The sequence below is a fragment of the Trichosurus vulpecula genome, chromosome 4 (assembly GCF_011100635.1).
Source record: "Trichosurus vulpecula isolate mTriVul1 chromosome 4, mTriVul1.pri, whole genome shotgun sequence".
NCBI classification, from domain to species: domain Eukaryota; kingdom Metazoa; phylum Chordata; class Mammalia; order Diprotodontia; family Phalangeridae; genus Trichosurus; species Trichosurus vulpecula.
In genome coordinates this window covers 109,428,799-109,455,956 of record NC_050576.1, presented here as the reverse complement: position 1 = coordinate 109,455,956, position 27,158 = coordinate 109,428,799, and the positions used below count along the sequence as shown (strand labels likewise).

General features: G+C 36.5%; 2 protein-coding genes across 2 annotated transcripts in view; one reads left to right on the top strand and one right to left on the bottom strand.

The window, feature by feature from the left end:
• Window positions 1–27,158, bottom strand: part of LOC118846815 (complement decay-accelerating factor-like) — a 67,579-nt gene that overhangs the window by 551 nt on the left and 39,870 nt on the right. The window contains exons 8-10 of the mRNA XM_036755534.1: window positions 14,548–14,631; window positions 9,387–9,404; window positions 1,506–1,572 (exon numbers count right to left, since the gene is read on the bottom strand). Coding sequence (XP_036611429.1) covers window positions 1,508–1,572; window positions 9,387–9,404; window positions 14,548–14,631 — 167 coding nt within the window. The 3' untranslated portion in view covers window positions 1,506–1,507. The remainder of the gene's footprint in view (window positions 1–1,505; window positions 1,573–9,386; window positions 9,405–14,547; window positions 14,632–27,158) is intronic.
• Window positions 637–1,462, top strand: LOC118846816 (mitochondrial uncoupling protein 2-like). The gene has a single exon (XM_036755535.1). It carries the CDS (start codon window positions 637–639, stop codon window positions 1,285–1,287), a length of 651 nt encoding a protein of 216 aa, XP_036611430.1. The 3' UTR covers window positions 1,288–1,462.

Below are 27,158 nucleotides of genomic sequence, written 5' to 3'. Positions count from 1 at the left end.
ACCTCACAGTGCTAGTACAGTGTTAAATGTTATCTATTAATTTATTCCATTCTATGTAGAGCTAGTGTGAATAGTATTGCTCTTAGGACAAATACTATAAAAAATTGTGAATGAGGTAGCCTCATCTAAAACCAAACCGTTCAAAAGATGGAAATGTATACACCAAAGGGCCTGGTCAGAATCCATAATCTCTCTTCCTCTCCTCTCCTGCTTCCACACTAAATTATAATTCTGGATGCAGTTTTCTGTAACAGGCAGTCCTGGTCTCTTCTAACCCCAAAGTGATTTCTCTCTTTTGAGATTTTCAAGGTCCATAAGTCTGTATTAGGAAGGGCAGGAAGGACAGAGGCAGAGAAGCTAAAGAACATTCTTGAACCTCATAGGGAACTTGGATGAGTTAAGTGTTGAACCATTGAGAGGAAGTATGGTTACCAAAGGTAAGTTGGCAGTTCTAAATATACATTTCTACAGCTGTTACCAGTCAGAAAAATGTAAATGAAGAACATGAGAAGGGATTCAGAGTGACTCAAAACTATCCCTATAAGAACCTCAGTTTTTATGTGGCACCCCTAAATGCCTGGCATTAAATAACTGGAATTAACACCTTAACTTTGCAGGCTAATATAAAGATCTAACATGGAGTCAGGTAAATACTGTTTAAAAAAGACTTTATTCTACACCAAGGGATCTGAGCATGCAGGCATCGGGAGCCGCCTCCTCGCAGGCTGCACCACAGGGGCACTGGCAGTGGGCGTAGCCCAACCCACAGATGTGGTGAAGGTACGTTTCCAGGCCCAGGCTCGTGCAGGTGGCAGCCGGAGATACCAGGGTACAATGGATGCCTATAAGACCATTGCCCGAGAGGAGGGCCTTCGGGGCTTATGGAAAGGAACTTCACCTAATGTTGCCCGCAATGCTATCGTCAACTGTGCTGAGCTGGTGACCTATGATCTCATCAAAGATGCCCTCCTGAAGGCCCATCTCATGACTGATGACCTTCCATGCCACTTCACATCAGCCTTTGGGGCTGGCTTCTGCACCACCATCATTGCTTCCCCCGTGGATGTGGTCAAGACGAGATACATGAACTCTGCCGCGGGCCAGTATGCCAGTGCTGGCCACTGCGCCCTCACCATGCTTCGAAAGGAGGGACCCCAAGCCTTCTACAAAGGGTTCATGCCTTCCTTCCTCCGCTTGGGCTCCTGGAATGTAGTGATGTTTGTCACCTACGAGCAACTGAAACGGGCCCTGATGGCCGCTCGCACTACCTGGGAAGCTCCTTTCTGAGCCCTCTCCTGCTAGCTTTTCTGCTTTGAGTCCAGACCTCATTCTGCCTCTCCTCCCCTGCCTTAGCATTGAAGGAACCCCCTCCACCTTGGCCCCATTTAAACCTTCTCCAGCCTACTTCTGCCATTACAGCCTCACCCAGTTCTTAAGCTCCTTCTAATAAAGCCAAACCAGAAAAAAAAAAGACTTTAGATGGAATATATGCAGAAATAATTTACCTTCAAATCAGGGTGAAGATTATCAATGTTACCACCAGGATTATTGTGTCAAGTTGATTTTCTTTCCCTACAAGTGAAACATTTGTTATATCCATAAGTTATAATGATCCACAATGCAAGTATTCTTCTACAACTTACTCTAGCCTCTCATTATTCAGAGGATATTTATATGGGAATAATGAATTTGAAGACATGGACCATTTTCTTTTAATTCTTCCCTTTATGGAGTCACAGAGTGTTATGAACAGGAAGGCAGATCATCTAAAGGAGCAATTTTCAAACTTTTTTGTTCTCAGGAACCCATCACACTCTTTTTTGTTTATGTTTGTTATATCTTTTTATATTTACTGTGTTACAAATTTAAACTGATACATTTTATTAATTCATTTAAAAATAAAAATAATAGATCAGTTATGTGTTAACATATTTTTGTGGAAAAATAATTGTATTTTCCAAAACAAAGAAAAATTAGTGAGAAGACTGGCAGTTTCATATGTTTTTGCAAATGTCCTTAATGACTGGCTTAATAGAAGATAGCCTAATTCTCCTATCTACTTATGAATTCAATTTGTTGTGATGTTATTTCATTTGAAGTACCTAAAGAAAATCTAGCTTCACACAGACATGTGGTTGAAAAAGGAAGCACATTTTAATTGGCAAATTACTTCTCAGTATTATTAAGAAAATAATTTTGGCCTTTCAGACTCAAGTACCCCCAGGAATCTACAGTGCAAAGCTTGACTCTCACTCATCTAGAGAACTAGAAACCATCCAGTCTATCATTATATAGATGGTAAAGTAAGGACCATAAAGGGAAATTGACTTGCTCAGTGTCACATTAGAAGATAGGTGGCAAAGCTGGTACTATAATAACTCAAGCCTTCTTGACTCTGAAGTCCACTATTCTTTTCTCCACACTTCTGCCTCAGAAGTCCCAGTTTCTTCAATCTGTGAAGGACTACTTTCCATTTTAGGACAGACTACGTTAAACAAGAAAAAAATTGTAGGATCAACATAAAACAGCTTCTTAGAAACTCAAGAGAAGTAATGTGAAGTTCGAATTTAGTGTTCGTTGTAAGTCACAGTAATACCATTTTTTCAAGAAGAATTTCTCATTGGAACCCATAAATCCAGCTTTTAAAAAATTAATATGTTGATGATTTTGTGATTTTATCAACATTTTCCTTACTCCAACAGAGCAGATGGCAACTCATCCACAGCTTTTCATCCTTACTCAGAATCTAAGAATCAGACGAGATCTTGGAGGCTATCAGCTCCAGCTGAACAGGAATCTCCTACATAATACTATTGACCAACAGTCACTTAGCCTTTACTTGAAGACCTCCAATGAGTGGGCACTGAATATATAAATCAGTTCAGGTAAAATTGTCATTTTTATTATATTGGTCTTGCCTAACCATGAATAATTAATATTTCTCCAAGTATTTAAATCTGATTTTATTTATATAAAAAGTTTTTTTTAAATATCATTTATATACTTTCTGGGTTTGTTTAGGCAGGTGTGCACCTAGGTATTTTATACTGTATAGAGTTAATCCACTACCTCCTGAAATGGCCACTTTTGGAAGTTGTTCCATACATTAAGGCTAAATCTGCCTCTGCAACTTCTATCACTCCTGTTTTTGCTTTCTGAGGCCAATCACATGTCTAACTTCTCTTTCATTTGACAAGCCTTCAAATACTCAAGAATATTTCATTCTTAGCAATGCTTTATATATGTTTTTCTGGCATCAGTTGTGATCATGTTCATCACTAGTAGGTAGAGAGTACTTATGGAGGTTGACAAGTCTTGGGAAGTTCCTATTTTGACATGGAGAATAGAACTCACAGTGTTAACAAAGGTACATAAATAGAAGGGCCTTGGGACTCCTACTCATGGAGTCACCAACCACCACTGTTGGTCTCTTATTCACCTGGTCCTTACTAGATAATTTCCCAGCTAACAAAACTTATAGGTCCACATGATCATTCCTTTTCAATCAATTCCAGGAGGTCACTATTACCCTCAGAAACAAATATAAAATCTTTTGTTGGGCATTTTCAGCATTTCATAACCTGACTTCTTCCTAACTTTCCAGTCTCCTTAGACATTACTCTCTTCCACATAGCCTGCTATCCAGAAACACTGGTCTCCTTGCTATTCTTCACACAAAATTTTTCATTTCCTGATTCCATTCTATTAGTTTTCCCTCAGGCCTGGAATTCTCTTCCTCTTCATTTCAGTCTCTTGGCTTCCCTGATCAGTAAGAAGCCTTTCCTGATTCCTGTTATCGTCAGTGCCTTCCTTCTTAGAGTATCTCCAATTTATCCTGGGTATATCTTTGCTTGTATACAATTTGTTTGCATATTGTCTCCTTCATTATAATATGGGCTCCTCGAGGGCAGGAACTGTGTTTTGCCTTTCTTTGTATCCCTAGTATTTAGCACAGTGCCTGGCACAAAGTGGTATTTAATAAATGCTTATTAACTTGACTTGATTTGTAGTACAGGCTGCTGTTTCTTCCTTGGAGGGGCCAGTTCCCTGTTCTTTAGGAAGAGGATCCTATTTTACCTCACTTCCAAGTATTCAGTGGACCTTCTTCCCTTTCTTCACTATGTAACATTCTTTTACCCTCCCAATATTTTGAAACAATTAAAAATTCTTTTCTTTCCCTTTAATTCTTTTAGTCTTATATTGAAAACCTTTTCCTAATTTTTTTTAAAGGGAACACTTCATTGCTCCTGATAACCTGAAGAGAAGAGAGGCATTCCTTAAGCCCCGTTACCTTCTCTTCTTTGAAGACCAAAATTGGCTTCACACATAGACAATGATGGCTTGGCTGGTGCAGAAAGCAAACATTATATACTCTCTGCAGATTATTGCAAAATTATTTCTGTTCTCTATACTTGTTAGAAGCAAGATCCATATTCCTTTCTTATACAACTCTTCTCCATTTCTCCCACAAATCCTCCACGTGGATCTACCCAACATTCTCTGGCAGATTTCTCAATGCTGTTCCGTTTTTCATTCTTGTGAATGTAATCACACTGAGTGACCACAAATGGATCTTGAACTGTTCATTAATTATCCCCCACTTTCACTTCATGTCTGGCCACTTCCTTTTTGGCCCAATATCTCTCTGGTTGTTTCCGTATTTATGTGACTTATCCTGTGCAATTCTTTGTTGATAATGTGCTGCTACAAACTACTTCTACCTGCAGTGTGCCTCTTCATTGTCCTCTGGGTGCCCTCAAATTATACGTCCTTGGAGACTGTACTTCTTACTGCCATATAGCATTACCAGGAGGATAATGATGTTAAAAAGATAATACTTCATTTCAGGGACAAGTTGTTCAAAGCATTGCAGAATTTCCCAAATGCAACCCAGCTTGCCTCACTATTCAGTTCTAGGCCCAGATAGTCTGTACACATCTCTATGTACACAACAGCCTTCATGATGTTTTTTCCTGTGTAGATGGTTAGAAATGTTGTAAGTGACTACAGATCTCATTTAGAAGGCTTCTTTACTTTTCTGGGACTTGACTCAACTGGGGTCACATGAAGAGCCCATTAGTTATAGAGAATTCCACTTCCATTTGGATTCTATGCTAACATCCTCTATGACAGTGGTAAAGGTATTTGGCAAGGTTATGTTTCCCTATTTTATACTTCTCTCTCATATTCATATGGATCTGTGATCTCATTGATTTGGATATTCACTCTTACAATGCAGGTCATAACCATCCATACCTGCTCTTCCTATGTAACCATCATCCATATCCTTGAATAAGTTTGCCACAGGCTATGCATACAACATGCTGATAGCCTTCCTTGATGTCTCCTGCTATCACAAGGATTTCAGTGGAGCATTTGTACTGTATACTTGTCCTCCCTTGCCACATCACCCTTACTAGACTATCTTTTCTTCCTATGACAATGTTTTACTCTTGTTCTTCTCTGAAGTTCCTTATTGTTGCCTGTTCACATCCACCATATGCTTCTTCACTGTCCTTTGTGTGATATTTCAATTCTTCAAAGAGTTTTGTGTTCCATGTTTTATAGTCACATAGAATATATTGGTTTCACAATATGGAACCTTGTTTCTGCGAGGATGTTGGAGGTTATTAAAGGAACTTGGCAATTTTCTAATTTCCTGAAGGCAACCCAATCTGATTTCCCCTTACTATTTAATTCTAGGCCCAATTTATTGCCCATTTATATCATCTGTCTCAAATTACACCCATAAACAAACATACATATATATACATATATGTATAAAACTCATACGTATATTATTCATATATGTATATTATGTATATATATTGATAGATCATTGTATTACATGCTCTCCATCCAACTGTATGTCATAAACTTGGCAATAGACATTTTTCATCCACTTGTTATTTCCAATGTTGATAGATCAAATTCTTAAGAGGATCAGTATCTCTTTTAGGAGACTGCTATATTATAGGACTTGATAAAACCAAATTCATATTGCTCACAAACAGGAGTATCTATAGGAATTCACCATTCACCAAATCAAAATTTGGTTCAACAGTCAACAAACAATAAAATCAATAGAATCTTGTATTCTTTGTCTGTAAAGATTTGGTCTGCTGCAGAATATTGTTTTCAGAAGCCTGCCTATTCCCTTCTCATGCCTTCTTCAAAGATAAAGATAAATGTTATTTTTTATAAAGATTTCACAAAGATGGCAAAGTAAACATGCGTCAATAGTTATAGCTATATTTTCTTAATCTCTTTTTCTGGTAATAGTAAGGTCGACAATTTTTTTCAAGCCTTTTGGCATCCTGCACTTTTCAGATAGTTTAATAACTGATTTCTAAATACCCTCACAATTAACGCCAATTTCAGCATAGATCTACCCTCTGTATAAATGGTCTAATCCCAACCACTGTTGCCATCTCATTTTTTTTTGTACTATTTCTAATTCCTCATTCAACATAGTGGGAACTGTGACGTTGGAGTCCAGATGTGGTGGCTCTATTGTGAATTATGGAGAAAATAGTTTGATCTGGAAATCCTTACAGATCTTTTCCATTTTTCATGTTTGTTGTTCTTCCACTTAAATAATAGAAGAAAAACTTAGACTTAGGTAGATTTGAAATGATTTGGTATACTTGTATCTCTCTTCAAGATCTCTGTAAACTTTTTTTTTCTTTCCACTACTTCTCAATGTTTTATGGGACAGTACTACTTAATCTTCTGTCATCCAAAACATTTAAAGATCAACTTATATTCAAAACTAGTGTTCTTCTTGGCTATCATATCTCTCCACATGGCAAGACCAAATGTTTGTTGAGTAAGACAATTTCTAGACTCTTTTGTTCTCCTCATTATGGTAATTAATTTACAACAGCTAAACTTCCATAATGATCCATAGTGATAGTATCAATGTCCTTTGTCCTATCTATTTCCAATTTTGCAGTGTCAATAGCATGTTTAAGTAGGTCACATTAGAGTTTTTTCAATTTTATACTACATCATCTCATTTTTATCTTTTCTTCCTATTTGGTTTTGATTTTTATCTTTGTTCTAAGAAGTTGTTGGTTTGCTTTTTATTGTATCCTCAGTGCATAGCATGCAATAAAAGTTTGCGGATGAATACATATGGATGACTGATTTGGAAGTGATTCACTCATTAGTTGTTTCCCATCTAATAGAACATAATCAGTTTAATTTCTTTTATGTTGTTCAGTGCTTACCCCATCCCTCTCAACTCTTCTTGAAGCAAATATTCATATTATACAAGGGTAAGGCTTCTGTATAGTCTACAAGCCTTTGGCTTCTTCCATTTCTTATTTCTGAATCATACTTTCCAACTTTTTTTGCCATTGTCACCTATATCTACTTTTACATTAAAGTCACCAAATATTATAACATATGTTAACCTAATTTGGAAGTTCTTAAGTTCTTTATAGAATTTGTCTCTCCTCTCATTCTTTACAACATATTTTGTTTCATAATTTGAAGTTATAGGAGTCATTTTGCTTATTATGAGTAATGTTATTTAAGATGCAAGTATATTTCCTCTTGCCTTTGGATGTCAAATAGAACCAATTTTGCCAATTCTTTTACTTGCCTCTCCAAGGAGAAATTGTGAACCATGCTTCCAATTATAATTTCATTAAAAAATTCATAGTGAGATTTTCAAGATTGATGTGATTCAGTTCTTTCAGTTGTATATCATTCACTGGTCACTGAATAAGGATCTTCATTTAGAGTACAAATAGCTTAGTTCTCTAAAATGGTGTGTTTTTTTTTAGCTCTCTTTGCTCTTTTCTGCCACTTTACTATAATCAGTTTACAAGTAGAATGGAGTCACATAGGACAAAAGGCTATTTTATGTTTTTGTTGTTTTGTGGGTTACCACAAAATTTATTACCAAGTCATTAGCCTATTGATGAAGACCTTCTCTGTATTCAGCTAGCCTGTGCTCCAAGTGCAAATGGCCTGTTGTCAAAACCATGCCTGAAGCCCTTCCATGATGAAATAACCTACCCAAATTTGTATTTTTCTGGTATAACCCTCAAAACCAGTGTTAGTTACCTGTATGCTACAAAATGGTTTCAAAGTAGGACTTTGTGGAGGGACATTAAACACAGGAAAAATATAAGTAAAGAAAATAATTACAGTCCTAGAAAAAAATAAGTGGAAATTTTATCAGCCAAATGAGCAGGTGTTTGGAGAGACTAACAGATAATGGCAACAACTTCTAAACAAACAAAGATCTATAAAAGAAAATGTATTATTTCAGTTTCAGTAAAACTTACATGCTTGCAAGAAGGAATAGGTATAAACAATGTGGGCCAGCACAGTTTTTATAGGGATAAGTTCATCCATGATTTATATGTTTGAAAAGAGTATAATAATTCATGAAATGACAACAAATTCAGTCTATATTAATAATTAATAATCCAAGATGACCCTTCAAATTGGAGAACTCTTGAAAATATATAATTTATTTAGGAAGCAGTAGTTTAAGAGTAGGAAAGGTAGGTTGTGCCATGGTGGATAGAATGCTGGGCCTGGAATCAGGAAGACTCATCATTCTGAGTTCAAATTTGGCCTCAGACACTTACTACCTGTGTGACCCTGGGCAAGTCACTTAACCCTGTTGGTATCAGTTTCCTCAGCTGTAAAATGACCTGGAGAAGGAAATAGCAGACCATCCCAGTATCTTTGCCAAGAAAACACCAAATGGGGTCATGAAGAGTTGGACTGGATTGAAAAACAACTGAACAACAATAGTTTAAGGGAAATAGCCCATATCTTAAATATGTTTTAGTGCTTTTTTTTTTAAAGGATTGTGTCTCACTATCTCACCTAGGCCAGAATTGTGGTGGCTGCTCACAGGTCCAATTTCACTGCTGAGCAGCATAGGAACCATGACCTGTTCTGTTTTTGTTTGTGTTTCTTTTTTAAAATCTAGCACCCCCTCCTTAGGCAGCCTGGCTCCCACTACATTCCCTTCTCCCCCAAGAGCTCCATGTATTGATGCCACACTTGGTGTGGGTCAGCTTAGCATGTGATCACTTTAGCACATGGCAGCTTGGAATTTTCAAGCTCAAGGTATTCACCAACCTCAAGCTCCCTGGTACAAGAGATTACAGGTGCATGTGACCATGACCGGTTTTTTATTTTTTGCAAATGCTTTGTTTTAGTAGAGTTATGAATTATGTGTCAATCCCTTTAAAGAAACTTCCTGGCTAAAAGTAGTTAATACTAGAAGCAATTTGTAAATATCATAAAAAAACTTTTCTTATAGTGACAACAACTACAGGGGAAAACAAATCTTTAATGTGTTACCATGAATAGTTCTAATCAAATATGTTTGTGTACTTGACAGAAATACTTACCACTGTCAGGAGAAGAACCTGAGAAGAAAAAAAAAAAGGTAAAATGTAATGTTGCAAGTCAGTTATTTCTTCGTTTGTATTTGTATAGCAGTGGCATAGAGCTGTCACAACAGGGCATCAGGGGACTTGAACTCCAACGTATAACTCCTAACGTGTTCTCTATCAGTGTGGGCTGTCCCATACATGGTTTCTGTACTTTTTCCCATTCCTGGTGTGTATCTTTTTTTTTGGAGAGTGCTTGCTGAGTTTACATGGGGCATATTGTACTTTGAACAAGAATTGGCTTGGTCAGTTAATTACAATGATGTGATTTGTGCATTTAAGTCAAGAACATCCGGTGCTGTCTTATTCTCTAGAATAGGAAGATGAAGAGAACTTAATCTATTTGGGTCAATTTGGCTTGCTTAGCTCCTTATTTGGTAAGAGAGAAAGACCATGAAAATGGACTGCATGTTTTCATAAACCTGATCATCACTCCAGTAAAAATTTAGTATTTTGTGTCTCATTTAAAAAAATTTTATTTTAAAGTACAGTCATTAATTTAAAAAATTAAATTTTATTTTCTTTAGCTTGATGAATAAAATATTGTTGACTGAATATTTAATAAATGTTTGCATTTTTTAAAAGCTCCCTCGGTACACACTCTAACAACATGTACTATGAATAACTGGAAAAGATTTTGGAGGTTGACAATCACATGTGTGACCTTGGGCAAGTCACTTAACTCTGTTTGCTTCAGTTTCCTCATCTATAAAATGAGTTGGAGAAGGAAATGGCAAACCACTCCAGTATCTTTGCCAAAAAATCCCAAATGGGATCACAAAGAGTTGGATATGATTGAAAAACAACAGCAATACTCCAAGAGAGTATTTAGGGTAAATTAGAAAGAGGCATTTTAATCAAGGATGGGACTAACTAGAATAATTCTAAATTATAAAAATAAAAGCTAGTAAAGAAGGTTGCCAAATTATAACAAAATATTTCTTTTAAAATTTTTACTCTCTGAATGTGTTTTAAACCTGGAGTTTGGTAATAATATTTAAGCCTAGTTGTTTTAAATAGGTATTCTATTTAAAGGGCAATTATCTCCATGTCAAGTAAAGGATAGTAACTGTGTAAGTTTTATTGTTTGACCACGTGACTTTGAGACACAGCTATTACCTGGTGATAACACATACTAATTCAAATTTCACACCTTTTATTGATGAAGGATAATATGATGATAAGAATAAAATTCTTAAAAGTTAAATCTGGAAATGTAATATATAAAGTCATAACAATAATGTTATAAGACATGCTGCACAAATATAATCTAAGGTATGATTGGTATATATGAGTATAACAGAACTGTCATGAAGGTCAGAGTGGAACACAAAATGACAATTCAGTTCTGTTGGCAAGCAGAGCTGATAGGAGGCTGAAATTGGTAGGCTGAGTGCTCATCAAAGATATTTTGAACCCCAATAGATAAATGGTCAAAGGATACAAACAGGCAGTTTTCAAAAGAACAAAAACGAGCTATCAACAACCATATGAAAATGTTTTAGATCACTAGTAATAATATAAATGCAAATGAAAACAACTCAGAGCTTCTGCCTCACACCTATCATATTAGCAATAATAACAAGTTTTGGAGGTACTATGGGAAAATAGGCATTCTGATGCAATGCTGGTGGAGCTAAATGCTTATTAACTGGCTGACACTAGCTTTGTTAGCAGTTATTTCATACCACTGATTCATAGTGAGCTTGAATTTTGCTAAACCCATAGGTCTTTATCCCATAAACTTCTGTCAAGTAAGGTCTCCTTCATTCTATACTCATGTAGTTCATTTAAAAAAATCTAAATGAAGGAGTTCCACATTTTTCTTATATAGTCTGATCTTGTTAATTTTGCCCATTTTTAGCTTTTAATCCTACCGTACCCCAAGTTTATGTTTTCTGAAAATGTAATTAGCATATCTTCTGTCTTTAACCAAGACATTGATACAGATGTTGAACAATATAGGACAAGGAAAGAATCCTGTGCATTGCATGAGAGACCTCTCTCCAACCTCCTTCCAGGTTGATATTGAGCCAACAACCAATATTCTTTGGAAGTAGTCATTGAACCAGTTTCATATCCATCATTATACATTGTCATTATCCAGGTCATTTTTCTCTTCCTTGAATTGACATAGTGAAAAGGTAATGAGGCAATTTTTGTTTGGTGATGGAGCAGAGAAGAAAGGAGAATTAAAGAGTGAGGAGGGAATTTGGAATTATCCAGGAAGAAGTCTCACAGATAGATACTGATTAGGGAATTAGAAGCATTTTTTTAATTACTGATTTCTAGCACCTGGATAAGTATCAATCCAAGAATAGGAGAAAGCCTCAGAGAAGCTGCAAACCATGATCAAACACCTACAAGTGACCAGCAACCTGAACTTCCTTAGAAAATAAGCACTTTAAGCCTTTCGTTCCCTATTGCAGATATCTGGGGAGCAAAAAGGAACAACAGATTTGTGATTCAAGATATCTGGAAAGTAAGGAAACTTAAGAGTGGCTACAAGGGATCATGCTACAGTTGTACTTCTTTGGAAGCAAGCAGCAACTACATATGTAATAAATGTTAGTATTCCCAAGAAAGGAAAAAAGTATAAGGGCTGAAGGAATGCTTTTCTACCCTCTAGCATGTTGGAAAGGATGAAGGGTTCCTACACAGAACTAAAGAAATAATCTAAGAAAAATACTCTAAGGAGGCAGAGAAGAATCTAAATTTGTTTAAGAGGCTGGACTATGGGAGAATTTGTTATAGAAGAAGAAAAGAAATCCCAAATTGTTAAATTTTTATGCCATGGAACTAAAGAGTTGGGAAGTACCTCAGACATTATCAATCAATCCATTAACCAATCAATAAGGATTTATAAAGTGCTCTGTGGCAGCACTGTTAGGTGCTGGGTTATTTAACCCAACCACTGCCCAAAGCATGGATTACTTCTCCAACATCTATGACAAGTGGTCTCTACATGAAGACCTTCAATGAAAGAAAAAAGCTCTATCTTCCCAAGTACCCATGCACACTGCCATGTATAAAAAAGACGTGGAATGAATGAACCTTCTGGAGGTCCCTCCGCGAAAAGCAGAATATCTGGTAAATTCTTGATTTGGCTTGCTAATAATCATTATTCAGAAGCTAAAGGAAGTGATGGGGGAACTGTGAAATTCTGCACTTCATTTTGAATGACAAGGAGGAACTGGCAACTTGCTGGTGTAGTACTAAACATGGGAACCCAAGGGGAAAGAGGACATGTCATCTTAAGAGTTTTTAACAGATAAAGAAGGGAAATACCAAACATAGCTTGGTATGTGTTCTACATTTTATGAGAGTTTTTTTTAAATTCAGGGACAAAGTATGTGGGATTCTATGGCTTAAGACTCTGAAAGAGAAGTCAACTTAATGAGGATGGGAGACAGAAGAGTTATGATTGCATTGTGCCATCCTGCCTTTTATGACTGCATCATGAAATTAATCCTCTGTCCCCTTGGGTTGGTTTATTATACTCCTCTAGTCCATGAGGCAAATGTCCACCAAATTGCTTCCCTTGTCCTTCTCATGGTGATTTCACTCACTTCCATAGCTTCAATTCAATTTATTCATGGAGATAATTCCCAAATCTGTATATTTGGCCCTAAATTTTCCTGAGCTCCAGTCCTTCATTTCCAAACGCTTCTTGGATAACACTACTCAGATGTACTGCCTGCACCTCAAATTCACCATATCTTTTGATGCTTTTGCTAGAACTGTTGTGGTCGAGTTCTATGGAGAATTACTGTGGCAATCTTCAGAGTACAACAGTACTCACTAGGGGGCAGCATGTTTTCATCAAGAACAAGTCATGCCATACTAACTTCTTGTCTTCATACAAGTCATTCAATAAATATTTGTTGAATTGAATTTCAACAGGATTATTAGACTGATAGCTAGATTTCAACAAGGTACCTGGATATCATAAAGGTGAACCTGATGGTAGAACTGTTAGGTAGATTCTTAAATGACTGGGTAATAACCCAAATAATGGCAATTAATTGATTCACGTAAACCTGGAAGTGGGGTTCTAGTGCACTCTAGTGGTTCTACAAGGCTCTTGTTTTGTTCAAAATTTTTATTATTGACTTAGCTTAACGTTATACAGATGATGTTCTTATCAAACTGTGATGGAACAAAATCAGGAGGAATGTCTAGTATGCTGGAAAACAATCTCAACAAGATGGACTGATGATCCAAATCAACAAGGATATATGAAAAGTTCTGTATTCAGATTAATTAAAAAAACCCCAAGATTTCCCAAGTACAATACAAGGGTGATATGGCTAGACAGAAATTCATGTGAAAATAGCTTTGGGGTTTTAGTACCTACAAGCTCAATATAATTTGAAAGTATGCCATAAGTTAAAAACTTGGTAACGATCTAAGGCCATATTAATAGAAATATAGTATTTGTACTCTGATGTTTCATTGGAAAATGTAAATGACCTCAGTTCCTAGACAGCAGAGACCATCTTTTGCATCTTTTTGTATCCCCAGCACTTAACACAGTGCTGGGCACGTAGTAGGTGTTTGAGAGAAGTTTATTAATTGATTGATAGCTACAGCAGCATACTAGAAATTCTGGAAGTTCTAATTAAGTTGGAAACCATTAGAATAAAAGTAAAACTGGTAAAACACTTATCTGAGGACTAGTCTAACTATGTTTGGAAAGATGAATCACCAAAAAAAGGTTAGTTAGCCACAGGGTAATAATTTTTTTTTGGCTATAGTAATTCAAAATGTTTACAAAGGCAGACTGCAGTAGTGATTTGAATTAATAGAAGAAGGCCTCAAATCAGTGAAGTTCACATCTCTTTTGGATTACTGAAGAGATATCCAGGACAAAGGAGGTTATAGGCCTATTGCATGCTACCCTAATTAGATCACTTCTGTGTACTATTCAGTTATGGGTGCCATGTATTAAGAGAGATGTTGACAGAATGGAGATCAACTAACAGTTGGCAACCACAATGGCAAGTCATTTTGTTTTAAAATACAAGTTAAAAGAACAGCTCCTTGTGTACAAATATCTGGAAGAGAAAAAAGAAAGGTAAATTAAAGCATGACATTTCATGACTGGTAAAACACTTACCAGTAGTGGTAGTAGTGGTGGTGGTGGTGGTGGTGTTGGTGGTGGTGGTGGTGGTGGTGGTACTGGCAGTGGTAGACTTAACATCTAAGAGGAAAAAAAATAAACTTATTTAAAATGTGTTTTGCCCTTTCTCTGTACATTCTCTACTGTGATGATTTTATCTCTTCCCATGGATTCAATGATCACTTCTATGCAGATGACCACAGAATCTATGTATTTAGCCATAAGTTTTTTGGATCAGGAACTTTTAATGATGCTGTTGAGAAAGTCTATGAATCTCTTGAAAAGCTAACAAATCATGATGTGCTTAATTAATCCTAACAGATCAGTTTTTAGGGGCTTCTCTTGGAAAGGCAGCAGATGTAGTAGATGCAGGAAGGCTTGCGTTTAAATCCTATATGAGATACTTACTAGCTCTGTGACCCTGGGCAAGTCACTTCACCAATCTGGGCCTCAATTTCCTTATTTGTAAAGCAGGGGGAGGGGAGCTGAACTCAGTGGCCTCTAAGATCCTTGCCATCTCTAAATCCATGATCCTGTGATCTCCATAGGAGAAAGTAGGAAAAAGGAATTGTGTTATAGTAGTAGGGATATAGTAGATATAAGGAAGATAGAGTAAAGATTGCTAAATACCATAGTCAAGCACTACACTTATTTCAAAATATCACAGAGGGGGAAGATAGAATATGTATGGATTGTATGCATTGGATGAAATAGATACCAAGGTGCCTTCTACCTTTCAGATTCTGATTCTATAAAGATTATGAGTATTATCATTTTATAAAAGGAAAACCATTAGAAGGGAGAAGATGAGCCTGCAGTGAGCTTGGTATGAGACCCACAAAGCCAGATGAATCATCCTGAGAGCTCCAATACTTCACTGGTATCCAAGAATACCGAAAGAAGCAAAGGAGGCTTATGGTTTGTTAGACAGATTCTCTATATAAGATTTATGGAAAGACATAAGCAAGCATGACATAGGCTGAGGAGGCATGGATTATTTGTGAACTAAATACTGCTAAGTTCATGGATTTATTGAAGTGGTAAAGTATATGTGCACACATGGGGGGTGGGTAGAGTTAGTTCCCCTATTAATAGTGCTCTATCACTAGACCATTGTCAGGAATTAGTTTATCAGATAAACCTAGTCATCTTGAAAAGTGCAATGATCACCTCTGAGGAGAAGGGACAAAAGGGCAAAAACATTTCAATTGGTGAGGGAGAAAAATTGAGGGAGTAAGATAAGTTCTGAGTAGCATAAGGGTGAGTAAGCCCAGTGTTAGAAGAGGTAGAAACTAGTCTGATGGCACTGTTGACCCTCAGAGAACATGGTAATATCCAACCAGCTTTCTCTCTCCTCTGTACCCATCAAGGTGGGTTAGGCTTGGCTGCTGCTATGACTGGAGGGTGTGGTGACACATGTCAAGTTCTGTGCCCTATCTGCCAGGAAGAGAAGTTGGATGGGAAGCAATAAAAAATAAGTACCAATTTCAGGTCAGAATAGTCAAGAGATCAATTAGCAGGAGTACAGAAAAGCATGGAAAAAACCATAGATGAAAGTGCCAAAAAGAGAAAGGCAAAGGCAGGAAATCTGTATGCATAGGTGTTCAGTGAGCAGGAAGTAAACATCAGAGGACCTGGAAAGTACCTAAAAGACTTTGTGACTGCTCACAGGATGCTGTAAACTGGCTGCTCTTCACTCATCAACTTCCATCCCCATGTGCTGGCAGGACTCATCTCTATCTCACACTTTCTAGTACACACTAGCCCCTCCCTCAGGCTTTAAAAAGTAGATAATGCTAAAACTTCAAGGATCCATGATTGTGTCCATGCAGGTACTCCCTTCACCAAAACACTATTCAATGTTTTATTATATAATGTCATTATTCAAAGTCTTATGACTTAGTAGATGATCTTTGAGAATTGCTGCAGATGAAAAATCAATCACCCTGTGCCCATGAACTTAGGTGGTAGCTGATCTTACATTCTCAAAGACTTTTTAGATTAGTAATATTTTCCTGATCTCAAACTCCAACTGCTATAGCTGTCAAAGAAGCCAAGTGTTTCAACAATCCAGCTAGCAGCTGCTGTGGGGGTGAAAAACCAACAACAACCAGCTCATAGAACGTTGCAAGCCCAGGTTCTTTTGATCTGCTTTACTAAGGAAAGCAATGTTAAGGAGTTAACAATCTTACTTTAATCCAGCATACAAATGTCATTCACTTAGTTCAGGGGAAAAAGCTAGCACCCTGAACTTCAGAGCAAATACAAACAAATTACAAACATCAACAGACAGACGAAATACAATTCATAGTTACCCAACATCTGAGTTCAGCTGGGAGCTCCACAAAGGCTGGCTCAGTCACGCAGTACTCCTGCTGTGAGTCAGAGCTCCGAAAAATGAAAGCCAATCCCTGGTTTTATATCTTTTTCAGGGTCAAGGGTGGGTCACACATGCGACTCACCCATGTGACCTAAAATCGTCACAAAAACGTGACTTAAACCCATGTAGCCTAAAAGCCTCTGATGTCACGAACATGTCACTCAAACTCATGTAAACTAGGCTTTCCCTTGAGGCAAGGAGATCATCAAGGACTCCTAATTTAATCAAAGAAATAAAGGCCAAACTCTTCAAGGGCAATTGGTTGAATTAAGTGCTAAGAGCCCATTTTGATTGCCAATACACCAAGTCACATTCCTGCTGAATGACATCATCAGGTAACATGGATGTGGTTTCTTGGCTTTAAGGCCAGTTCTCTATCTGCTATACCAGACTGCCTAGGTTATCATTGGAAATAAGGTATAGCTAGCTCACTTGTGCCCACCAGGTGTGTTTCCATTTTCCTCAAGGTCTCCCACAGTATTAATTTCTCAGAGATTCCAGTGTTCTAAACTTTGCATCCTTGCAGTATTGCCAGGAGAACATTTGTACTTGAGTCTTTGTGCTAGGGAGAAGCTTGGGATCATTATCACAATTAATCAAAATACCATACGATTTCCTAAATGCATTCCAGCCTAATCTCTTTCTCATAACACATTTTGGGTCCAATTCACTATCCATCTGCAGTGTCTATACCAAATATGTGTATTGAAATACTAATCCATCCAACTTTATAGTATAATCTAAAAAACAGGCATTTTCTATTCATTTAGGTTTTTTTCTGAGGGACTATTAGGCTGATCTCTTCTGAATAATTATGGATTTCATTGAGGAAACTGTAATGTTCTGAAACTTGATACGAGTAACCCAGCATTATTTACAAATAAGACCATCTAGAGGAACTCACCATGTACTGGGAATCCTTGCATTTAGACCCTACACAAGATATCCTTCAGATTCTTAACCTATAGAATATAAGAATGTCTGTAAGTTTGAGTAAAGTGGTTCCAATCTGTAGTTTAAAGAAACAAGATCTATACTGTATGCTAGTAATAGGAATCATGGCATTTATAGTTGAAGTATCTTAGAGATAATCTAATCCACTTTTCTGTTTAAGACATCCAAATATTGAACAAGAATAAATGAATCTTATTTTCAAGTAATTGTCTTTTCTAGATAGAGATAAAAAGGGGGAGAAAGGAGAAAATGAAAAAACTGAAACACTGTAAATGGAAAGAGAAACCTAAAGACAAGCTAACTTTATCTATTTTAGACTTTACATATTTATATATTATATATACATGTACAAACTATCTATTTTAGACTTTATATATTTATATATTATTTATGTACATATGTCTAATTTTGTCTATTTTATATATTTAGACACACACATATGACATACTAGCTTTATATATTTTAATTTTAAGGTTGGTCGTAGCTCTGAGTTAAAAAAAGAGATGAGGATAATAAGAGGCACACATCTGCCTCAACTCTTCCTTCCCAGCTCTGTTGTTCTGATTGGAGATTTAAATGCTTGAAGTAAGGAGGTGTGAGACAAGACAGAGGGAAGAAAAACTCACACCTGCTGAAATGCAGGACAAGAAGACCTGTAAAGGACCTCACCCTTTTTTCTCCAGGTGTGGCATATGAACAGGGTTCAGTCAAATTATTTCATTATAGAGATTACTAGCATAAGGGATTTGTCCAAGTTCATTCACCAACCTCATCACAAAAAGGGGCCCAACTAATGAGGTATTAAATTGACTATATAATTCAGCCACACCATGTGATTTCTTTATGAGGTACAAATTAATCCCTTGAGTGAAGAATAACAGGCAAGACAACAAAGACATTGGCCAAGATGTCAGAATAATAACAATAGCTACCATTTAGAGCAATTGAAGGTCAGCCAGGCAGTGCAGTAGATAGAGTACTATGGGCGGAGTCAGGAAGACTCATCTTCCTGAATTCAAATCTGACCTCAGACATTTACTAGCTGTATGAACCTGGTCAAGTCACTTAACTCTGTTTACCTCAGTTTCCTCATCTGTAAAATGAGCTAGAGAGGAAGAGCAAAAACCAAAAAATTTCCCTAATGAATACTGATGCAAAAATTTTAAATAAAATACTAGCAAAGAGATTATAGCAATAGATCACAAGGATCATACACTATGACCAGGTAGAATTTATACCAGGAATGCAGAGATGGTTCAATATTAGGAAAATTATCAGCATAATTGACTATATCAATAATACAACCAACAGAAATCACATAATTATCTCAATAGATGCAGAAAAAAGCCTTTGATAAAATACGGCACCCATTCCTATTAAGAATACTAAAGAGCATAGGAATAAAGGGAGCTTTCCTCAAAATGATAATATTTATCTAAAGCCATCAAAAAGCACTGTCTGTAATGGGGATAAGGTAGAAGCTTTCCTAATAAAATCAGGGGTGAAGCAAGGATGCCTATTATCATCACTATCATTCAATATACTAGAAATGCTCACTATAGCAATAAGAAAAGAAAAAGAAATGGAAGGAATTAGAATAGGCAATGAGGAAACAAAACTATCACTCATTGTAGATGATATGATGGTATACTTTGGATTCCTAGAGAATCAACTGAAAAACTAACTGAAACAATTAACAACTTTAGCAAAGCTGCAGTATACAAAATAAAGCCAGATAAATCATCACCATTTCCATATATTACCAACAAAGTCCAGCAACAAGAAATAGAAAGGGAAATTCCATTTAAAATAACCATAGGGAATATAAAATAGTTGGGCGTCTACCTGCCAAAACAAAACCAAGGAACTATATAAACACAATTACAAAACACTTCACACAAATAAATTCAGATCTAAACAACTGGAAAAAAAATAATTGGTCATGGGTAGGCTAAGCCAATATAATAAAAATGACAATTCGACCTAAATTAATCTACTGATTCAGTGCCATACCAATCAAACTACCAAAAAATTATTTTATAGAGCTAGAAAAACTAAAAACAAAATTTATCTGGAAGAACAAAAGGTTAAGAATACTGAGGGAATTAATGAAAAAAAATGCGAAGGAAGATCACCATCCCATACCAGATCTCAAACTGTATTATAAAGTGGTAATTACCAAAGCAATCTGGAACTGTCTAACAAATATAATGGTGCCTCAATGGAATAGATTAGGTATACAATACATCATAGTAAATGACCATAGTAATCTGGTGTTCAATAAACCCAAAGATCCAAACTTTTGGGGCAAAAAACATTATATGACAAAAACTGCTGGGAAAATTAGAAAGCAATTTGGCAGAAACTAGATATAGACCAATGTCTTACACTGTATACCAAGATAAGGTCAAAATGGGTACATGATCTACACATTAAAGGTGATACCTTAAGTAAATAGTTTACCTGTCAGATCCATGAATAAGGGGAGAATTTAGGACCAAACAAAATGTAGAGAGCATTACAAAAGGTAAAATGGGCAATTTTGATTATATAAAATTAAAAAGTTTTTGCACCAACAAAACCAACACAACCAAAATTAGAAATAAAGCAGGAAACTAGGGAATAAAATTTAGAGCAATTTTATAAAGGCCTCATTTCTCAGATATAGAGATTACTGAGTGAAATTTATTTAATATTTTTAGTTTTCAGCATTGATTTCCACATGATTTTGAATTACAAATTTTCTCCCCATTTCTACCTTCCCCCCACTCCAAGATGGTATATATTCTGATTGCCCCATTCCCCAGTCAGCCCTCCCTTCTGTCACCCCACTCCCCCCATCCCCTTTTCCCTTACTTTCTTGTAGGGCAAGATAGACTTCTATGCCCCATTGCCTGTATATCTTATTTCCCAGTTGCATGTAAAAACAACTTTTTTTTGAACATCTGCTTTTAAAACTTTGAGTTCCAGATTCTCTTCCCTCTTCCCTCCCCACCCACCCTCCCTAAGAAGGCAAGCAATTCAACATAGGGCACATGTGTATCATTATATAAAACCCTTCCACAATACTCATGTTGTGAAAGACTAACTATATTTTGCTCCCTCCTCTCCTGTCCCCCTTTATTCAGTTTTCTCCCTTGACCCTGTCCCTTTTTGAAAGTATTTGCTTTTGATTACCTCCTCCCCCATCTGCCCTCCCTTCTATCATCCCCCCTTTTTATCTCCTTCCTCCTTCTTTCCTGTGGGGTAAGATATCCATTTGAGTGTGTATGTTATTCCCTCTGAGTGAAATTTATAAGAATACAAGTCACTTTCCCAATTGATAAATGGTCAAAGGATATAAATTGGCAGTTTTCAGATAACGAAATCAAAGCTACCTATATTCATATGAAAAAATGCTCTAAATCACTACTGATAAGAGAAATACAAATTTAAACAACTCTGAGACACCACCTTGCACCTGTCAAATTGACTAATATGACAAAAAAGGAAAATGATAAATATTGAAGATGTGGGAAAACTGCAACACTAATGTACTGTTGGTGGAGTTGTGAGCTGGTCCAACCATTCTGGAGAGCAATTTGGAACTATGCCCAAAAGGCAATCAAACTGTGCATACCTTTTTATCTGGCAATACCACTGTTAGGTCGATATCCCAAAGAGATTTTTTTAAAAAAGGGAAAACGACCTATTTGTACAAAAATATTTATAGTAGCTCTTTTTGTGGTAACTAAGTATTGGAAATTGAGGGGATGCCCATCAATTGGGGAATGGTTGAACAAGTTGTGGTATATGATTTTAATGGAACATTATTGGTCTTTAAGAAATGATGAGCAGAACGATTACAGAAAAAACCTAAGAAGATGTCCATGAACTTATACAAAGTGAAGTGAGCAGAACCAGGAGAACATTTTACATAGTCACAGCAATACCATATGATGAAGAACTTTGAATGACTTGGCTATTCTCACCAAAACAATGATCCAAGACAATCCCAAAGGACTCAGGATGAAAAAAATGCTGTCTACCTCCAGAGAAAGAACTAATGTTGTCTGAATGCAGATTGCAGTTTCTTTCCTTTCTTTCTTTCTCTCTTTCTTTCTTCCTTCCTTCCTCCCTCCATCCATCCATCTCTCTCTCCCTCCCTTTCTCTCTTTCTTTCTTCCTCTCTTTTGTCTCTTTCTTTTGAATCTTTGAGTCTTCTCACACAAAATGGAAATGTTTTACCTGACTGCACGTGTATAACCTATATTAGATTGCTTACCATCTCAGAGAGTGGGAAGGAAAGACAGGAAGGGATAGAATATGGAATTTAAAACTTGAAAACAAACAATGAATATTAAAAAATGCTTTTGAATTAAAAAAAATAAAATGAGCTGGAGAAGGCAATGGCAAACCACTCCAGTATTTTTGCCAAGAAAACGTCAAATAGGGCCATAAAGAGTATGACATCACTGAAATGAATGAACTTCAACAAATATATTTTTATGTATTTAACTTTTATATATTTATGTGTATAATTATATTTTATATATTTAACTTTTGTTAGAAAATAACATGTAATTGAAGTGTATTTACTATAAATAAGAGTGTTTGTAAAGCGCTTTGAAAACCTCACGGTGCTATTACAGTGTTAAATGCTATCTATTAATTTATTCCATTCTATGTAGAGCTAATGTGAATAGTATTGCTCTTAGGACAAATACTATAAAAAATTGTGAATGAGGTGCCCTCATCTAAAACCAAAGGTTGCTCAAAAGATGGAAATTCTGACCAAAGGGCCTGGTCAGAATCCATAATCTCTCTTCCTTTCCTCTCCTGCTTCCACACTAAATTATAATTCTGGATGCAGTTTTCTGTAGCAGGCAGTCCTGGTCTCTTCTAACCCCAACGTGATTTCTCTCTTTTGAGATTTTCAAGGTCCATAAGTCTTTATTAGGAAGGGTAGTAAGGATAGAGGCAGAGAAGCTAAAGAACATTCTTGAACCTCACAGGGAACTTTGATGAGTTAAGTGTTGAGCCATTGGGAGGAAGTATGGTTATCAAAGATAAGCTGGCAGTTCTAAATATACATTTCTACACCTGTTAACAGTCAGAAAAATGTAAATGAAGAACGTGAGAAGGGATTCAGAGTGACTCAAAATGTAAAATTATCCCTATAAGAACTTCAGTTTTTAGATGGCACCTGTAAATGCCTAGCATTAAATAACTGGAATTAACACCTTATCTTTGCAGGCTAATATAAAGATCTGACATGGAGTCAGGTAAATATTGTTTAAAAAAGACTTTAGATGGAATACAACTGTGGTATTAAGAAAATATTAATATATGCAGAAATAATTTACCTTCATATTAGGGTGAAGATTATCGATGTTATCACCAAGATTATTGTGTCAAGTTGATTTTCTTTCTCTACAAGTGAAACATTTCTCATATCTGTAAGTTACAATGATCCACATTAGAAGTATTCTTCTACAACTTATTCTAACCTCTCATTATTCAGAGGATATTTATATGGGAATAATTAATTGGAAGACATGGACCATTTCCCTTTTATTCTTCCCTTTATGGAGTCAGAATGTTAAGAGCTGGAAAGTTGATCATTTGGAGGAGCAGTTTTCAAACTTTTTGGGCTCAGGAACCCATTACACTCTTAAAATTACCGAGGACCTAAAAAGCTTTTGTTTATATTATAACAATACTTTTATATCTACTGTGTTAGAAATTTAAACTGATCGGGGCAGCTAGGTGGCACAGTGAGTAGAGCACCGGCCCCGGTGTCAGGATGACCTGAGTTCAAATCCGGCCTTAGACACTTGACACATGTACTAGCTGTGTGACCTTGGGCAAGTCACTTAACCCCAATTGCCCTGCCCCCCAAAAAAAGATAAAAAAGAAATTTAAACTGATAAATTTTATTGGTTAATTCATTTAAAAATAAATAATTATATTTTCCAAAATAAAAAAAAATCAGCAAGAAGACTAGCATTATTTTACACATTTTTGTAAACCTCTTTAATGACTGGCTTAATGAAAGATAGCTGGATTTTCCTATCTACTTCTGTATTCAATCTGTTGTGATATGTTATTTCATTTTAAATACATAAAGAAAATTCAGTTTCACACAGACATGTAGTTGAAAAAGGAAGGCATGTTTTAGTTGGTAAAGTACTTCTTAGTATTGTTAAGGAAATAGTTTCGGGCTTTCAAACCCACTGAAAGGGTCTCAAGGATCTCCAGGAATCCATAGACCAAAACTTGAGTCTCTCTCATCTGGGGAACTAGAAACCATTCAGTCAGTCTACCATTATATAGATGGTAAAGTAAGGACCATAAAAGGAAATTGACTTGCTCAGTGTCATATCAGAAAGCAAGTGGCAAAGCTGGTACTCTAATCCAAACCTTTTTGACTCTGAAGTCTACTACTCTTTTCACTACACTTCTGCTTCAGAAGCCCCAGTTTCTTCAATCTGTGATGGACTACTTTCCATTTTAGGACAGATTATGTTAAATGAGAAAAATTGTAGGATCAACATAAAATAGCTTCTTAGAAACTCAAAAGAAGTAATGTGAAGTTTGAATTTAGCATTCATTTGACATTTTCAAATGTAAGTCACAGTAATACGCATACCATTTTTTCAAGAAGATTTTCCACTGGGACCCATGAATCCTATCTATAAAAATTTAACTTCATAAATTTCATCTCTAAAAATATTAATACTTTGATGGATTTGTGATCTTATTAACAGTTACTTATTCCAACAGAGCAGAGGGCAACTCATCCACAGCTTTTCATCCTTACTCAGGATCTGAGAATCAGAAGAGATCTTGGAGGCTATCAGCTCCAACTGACCAGGAATCTCCTACATAGTACTACTGACCAACAATCATCTAGACTTTGCTTACAGACCTCCAGTGAGTGGGAATCTGCTACCTCTGGAAATCACCCATTCCACTTCTGGAAGTTTTTCCACACATTAAGCCAATCTCTGCCTCACTGCAACTTCTATCATTCCAATTTGTACTTTCTGAGGCCAAGCACAAGACTAACTTCTCTTTCAATTGACAAGCCTTAAAATACTCAAGAATATTTCTAGCAATGCTTTATAGATATTTTTCTGGTAGCATTAGTTGTGACCATGTTCATCACCAGTAGGCAGATAATACTTATTGAGACTGACAAGTCTTGGGAGATTCCTATTTTGATGTGGATACATACCCCAGAAAGAGAGCAGAACTCTCGATGTTAACACAGGTGCATAAATATAGGTGCCTTGGGACCCTTCATCATGGAGCCACCAACCATCTCTGTTTGTCTCTTATTCACCTGGTCCTTACTAGATTAATTTCCCAACTCAGAGAACCTATGGGTCCACACAATCATTCCTTTTCAATCAATTCCAGGGGTTCCCTATTGCTCTCAGGATCTTCCATTTGACATTTTAAGCACTTCACAACCTGACCTCTTCCTAACTTACAGTTCTTTTCACACATCACTCTCTTCCACATAGCCTGCAATCCAGCAACACTATTCTTGCTGTTCCTCATATATGACTCTCCGTTTCCTGATTCCATGCATTTCTATCAGTTTTCCCTCATGCCTGGAATTCTCTCCCTTTTCATTTCCGTCTCTTGGTTTCCCTGATCAGTAAGAAGCCCTTCCTCATCCCCGTTATCGGCAGTGCCTTCCTTCTTAGAGTACCTCCAATTTATCCTGTGTATACCTTTGTTTATATATAAATTGTTTGCATATTGGCTTCCTCATTAGAATATGGGCTCCTTGAGAGCAGGGACTGTATTTTGCCTTTCATTGTATCCTCAGTATTTAGCACAGTGCCTGGCACAAAGTGGCAGTTAATAAATGCTTATTAACTTGACTTGATTTGTAGTACAGGCTGCTGTTTCGTCCTTGGTGTTGTAACAATTTGGCTAGTGGCTGCTGTTGGGGTGAAAGACCAATACAAACCCAACAACAAGGATGCTGCCAGCACAGATTCTTTGATCTGTTTTACTAAGGAAAGTAGCGTTAGGGGGTTAACAATCCTACTTTAATCCAACATATATAAACTCACTTAGTTCAGGGGAAAAAGGCAGCACCCTGAACTTCAGATCAAATACAAACAAATTACAAACATACATTATAAACAGACCAAATACAATTCATAGTTACCAAGAAACCAATATCTTAGTTCAGGAGCTGGGGAGCTCATAACAACGGCTGGCCCAGAGTCACGCAGCACTCCTTCTGTGGCTCAGAGGCCCAAGGGAGAACACCAACCTCTGGGTTTATATATCTTGTTCAGGGTCAAAGGTGAGTCACACATGCGACTCACCTACGTGACCTAAAAGCATCACAAAAAACGCGACTTAAACCTACATGGTCTAAAAGCCTTTGATGTCACAAACATGTCACTCAAACCCATGTAAACTAGGCTTTCCCTTGAGGCAAGGAGGTCATCAAGGACTCCTAACTTAATCAAGGAAACAAATGCCAAACTCTTCAAGGGCACTTGATTGAATAAGTCTTAAAATCCCATCTTAATTACCAATACACTTGGAGGGGTTGGTTCCCTGTTCTTTGGGAAGAGTATCCTATTTTAACTTAATTTCAAGTATTTAATGGACCTTCTTCGGTTCCTTCTCTATATAACATTCTTTTACCCTTCCAACAATTTGAAATAGCTCAGAATTCTTTTCTCTTTAGACTTTTTTCTTTTTAGTCTTCATATTGAGATCCTTTTCCTAATTTTATTTTAAAGAAACACTTCATTGCTCCTGATAACCTGAAGAGAGGAGAGGCATTCCTCAAGCCCCTTTACCTTCTCTTCTTTGAAGACCAAAGTTGACTTTGAGCATAGACAGTGATTTATTAGCTCTGGCAGAAAGCAAATATCATACACTCTGTGTTGATTATTGCAAAATTATTTCTGTCCTCTGTACTTGCTGGAAGCAAGATCCATAGTCCTTTTGTAACTTTGAAAAATATACTATGTTATTTGTACACTGAAACATAATACAGTTCTCTAAAAACTATTTATTGCTGGAAGAACTGCCAGGCAAAAAGGAAGGTTTTACCTTTTTTGGTTGACCATTAGGAAAAGTTAGAGGAATAAACAAGAGCATAGCATGTTTTTTAATTTAAGGAATTTTTCCAGGTACAAATTTTATAAATAAAAAACAAATTCAAAAATTTCCTTGAATACTAAATAAATATCTATTCAATAGACTACAATTGAATACCTCCAGCAACCACTGGTATAGCACTTTTGCTTTT

Bases quoted from the DNA above. Each gene is read 5' to 3' on its own strand.
- LOC118846816 (XM_036755535.1), top strand. From the start codon at position 637: ATGGAGTCAGGTAAATACTGTTTAAAAAAGACTTTATTCTACACCAAG.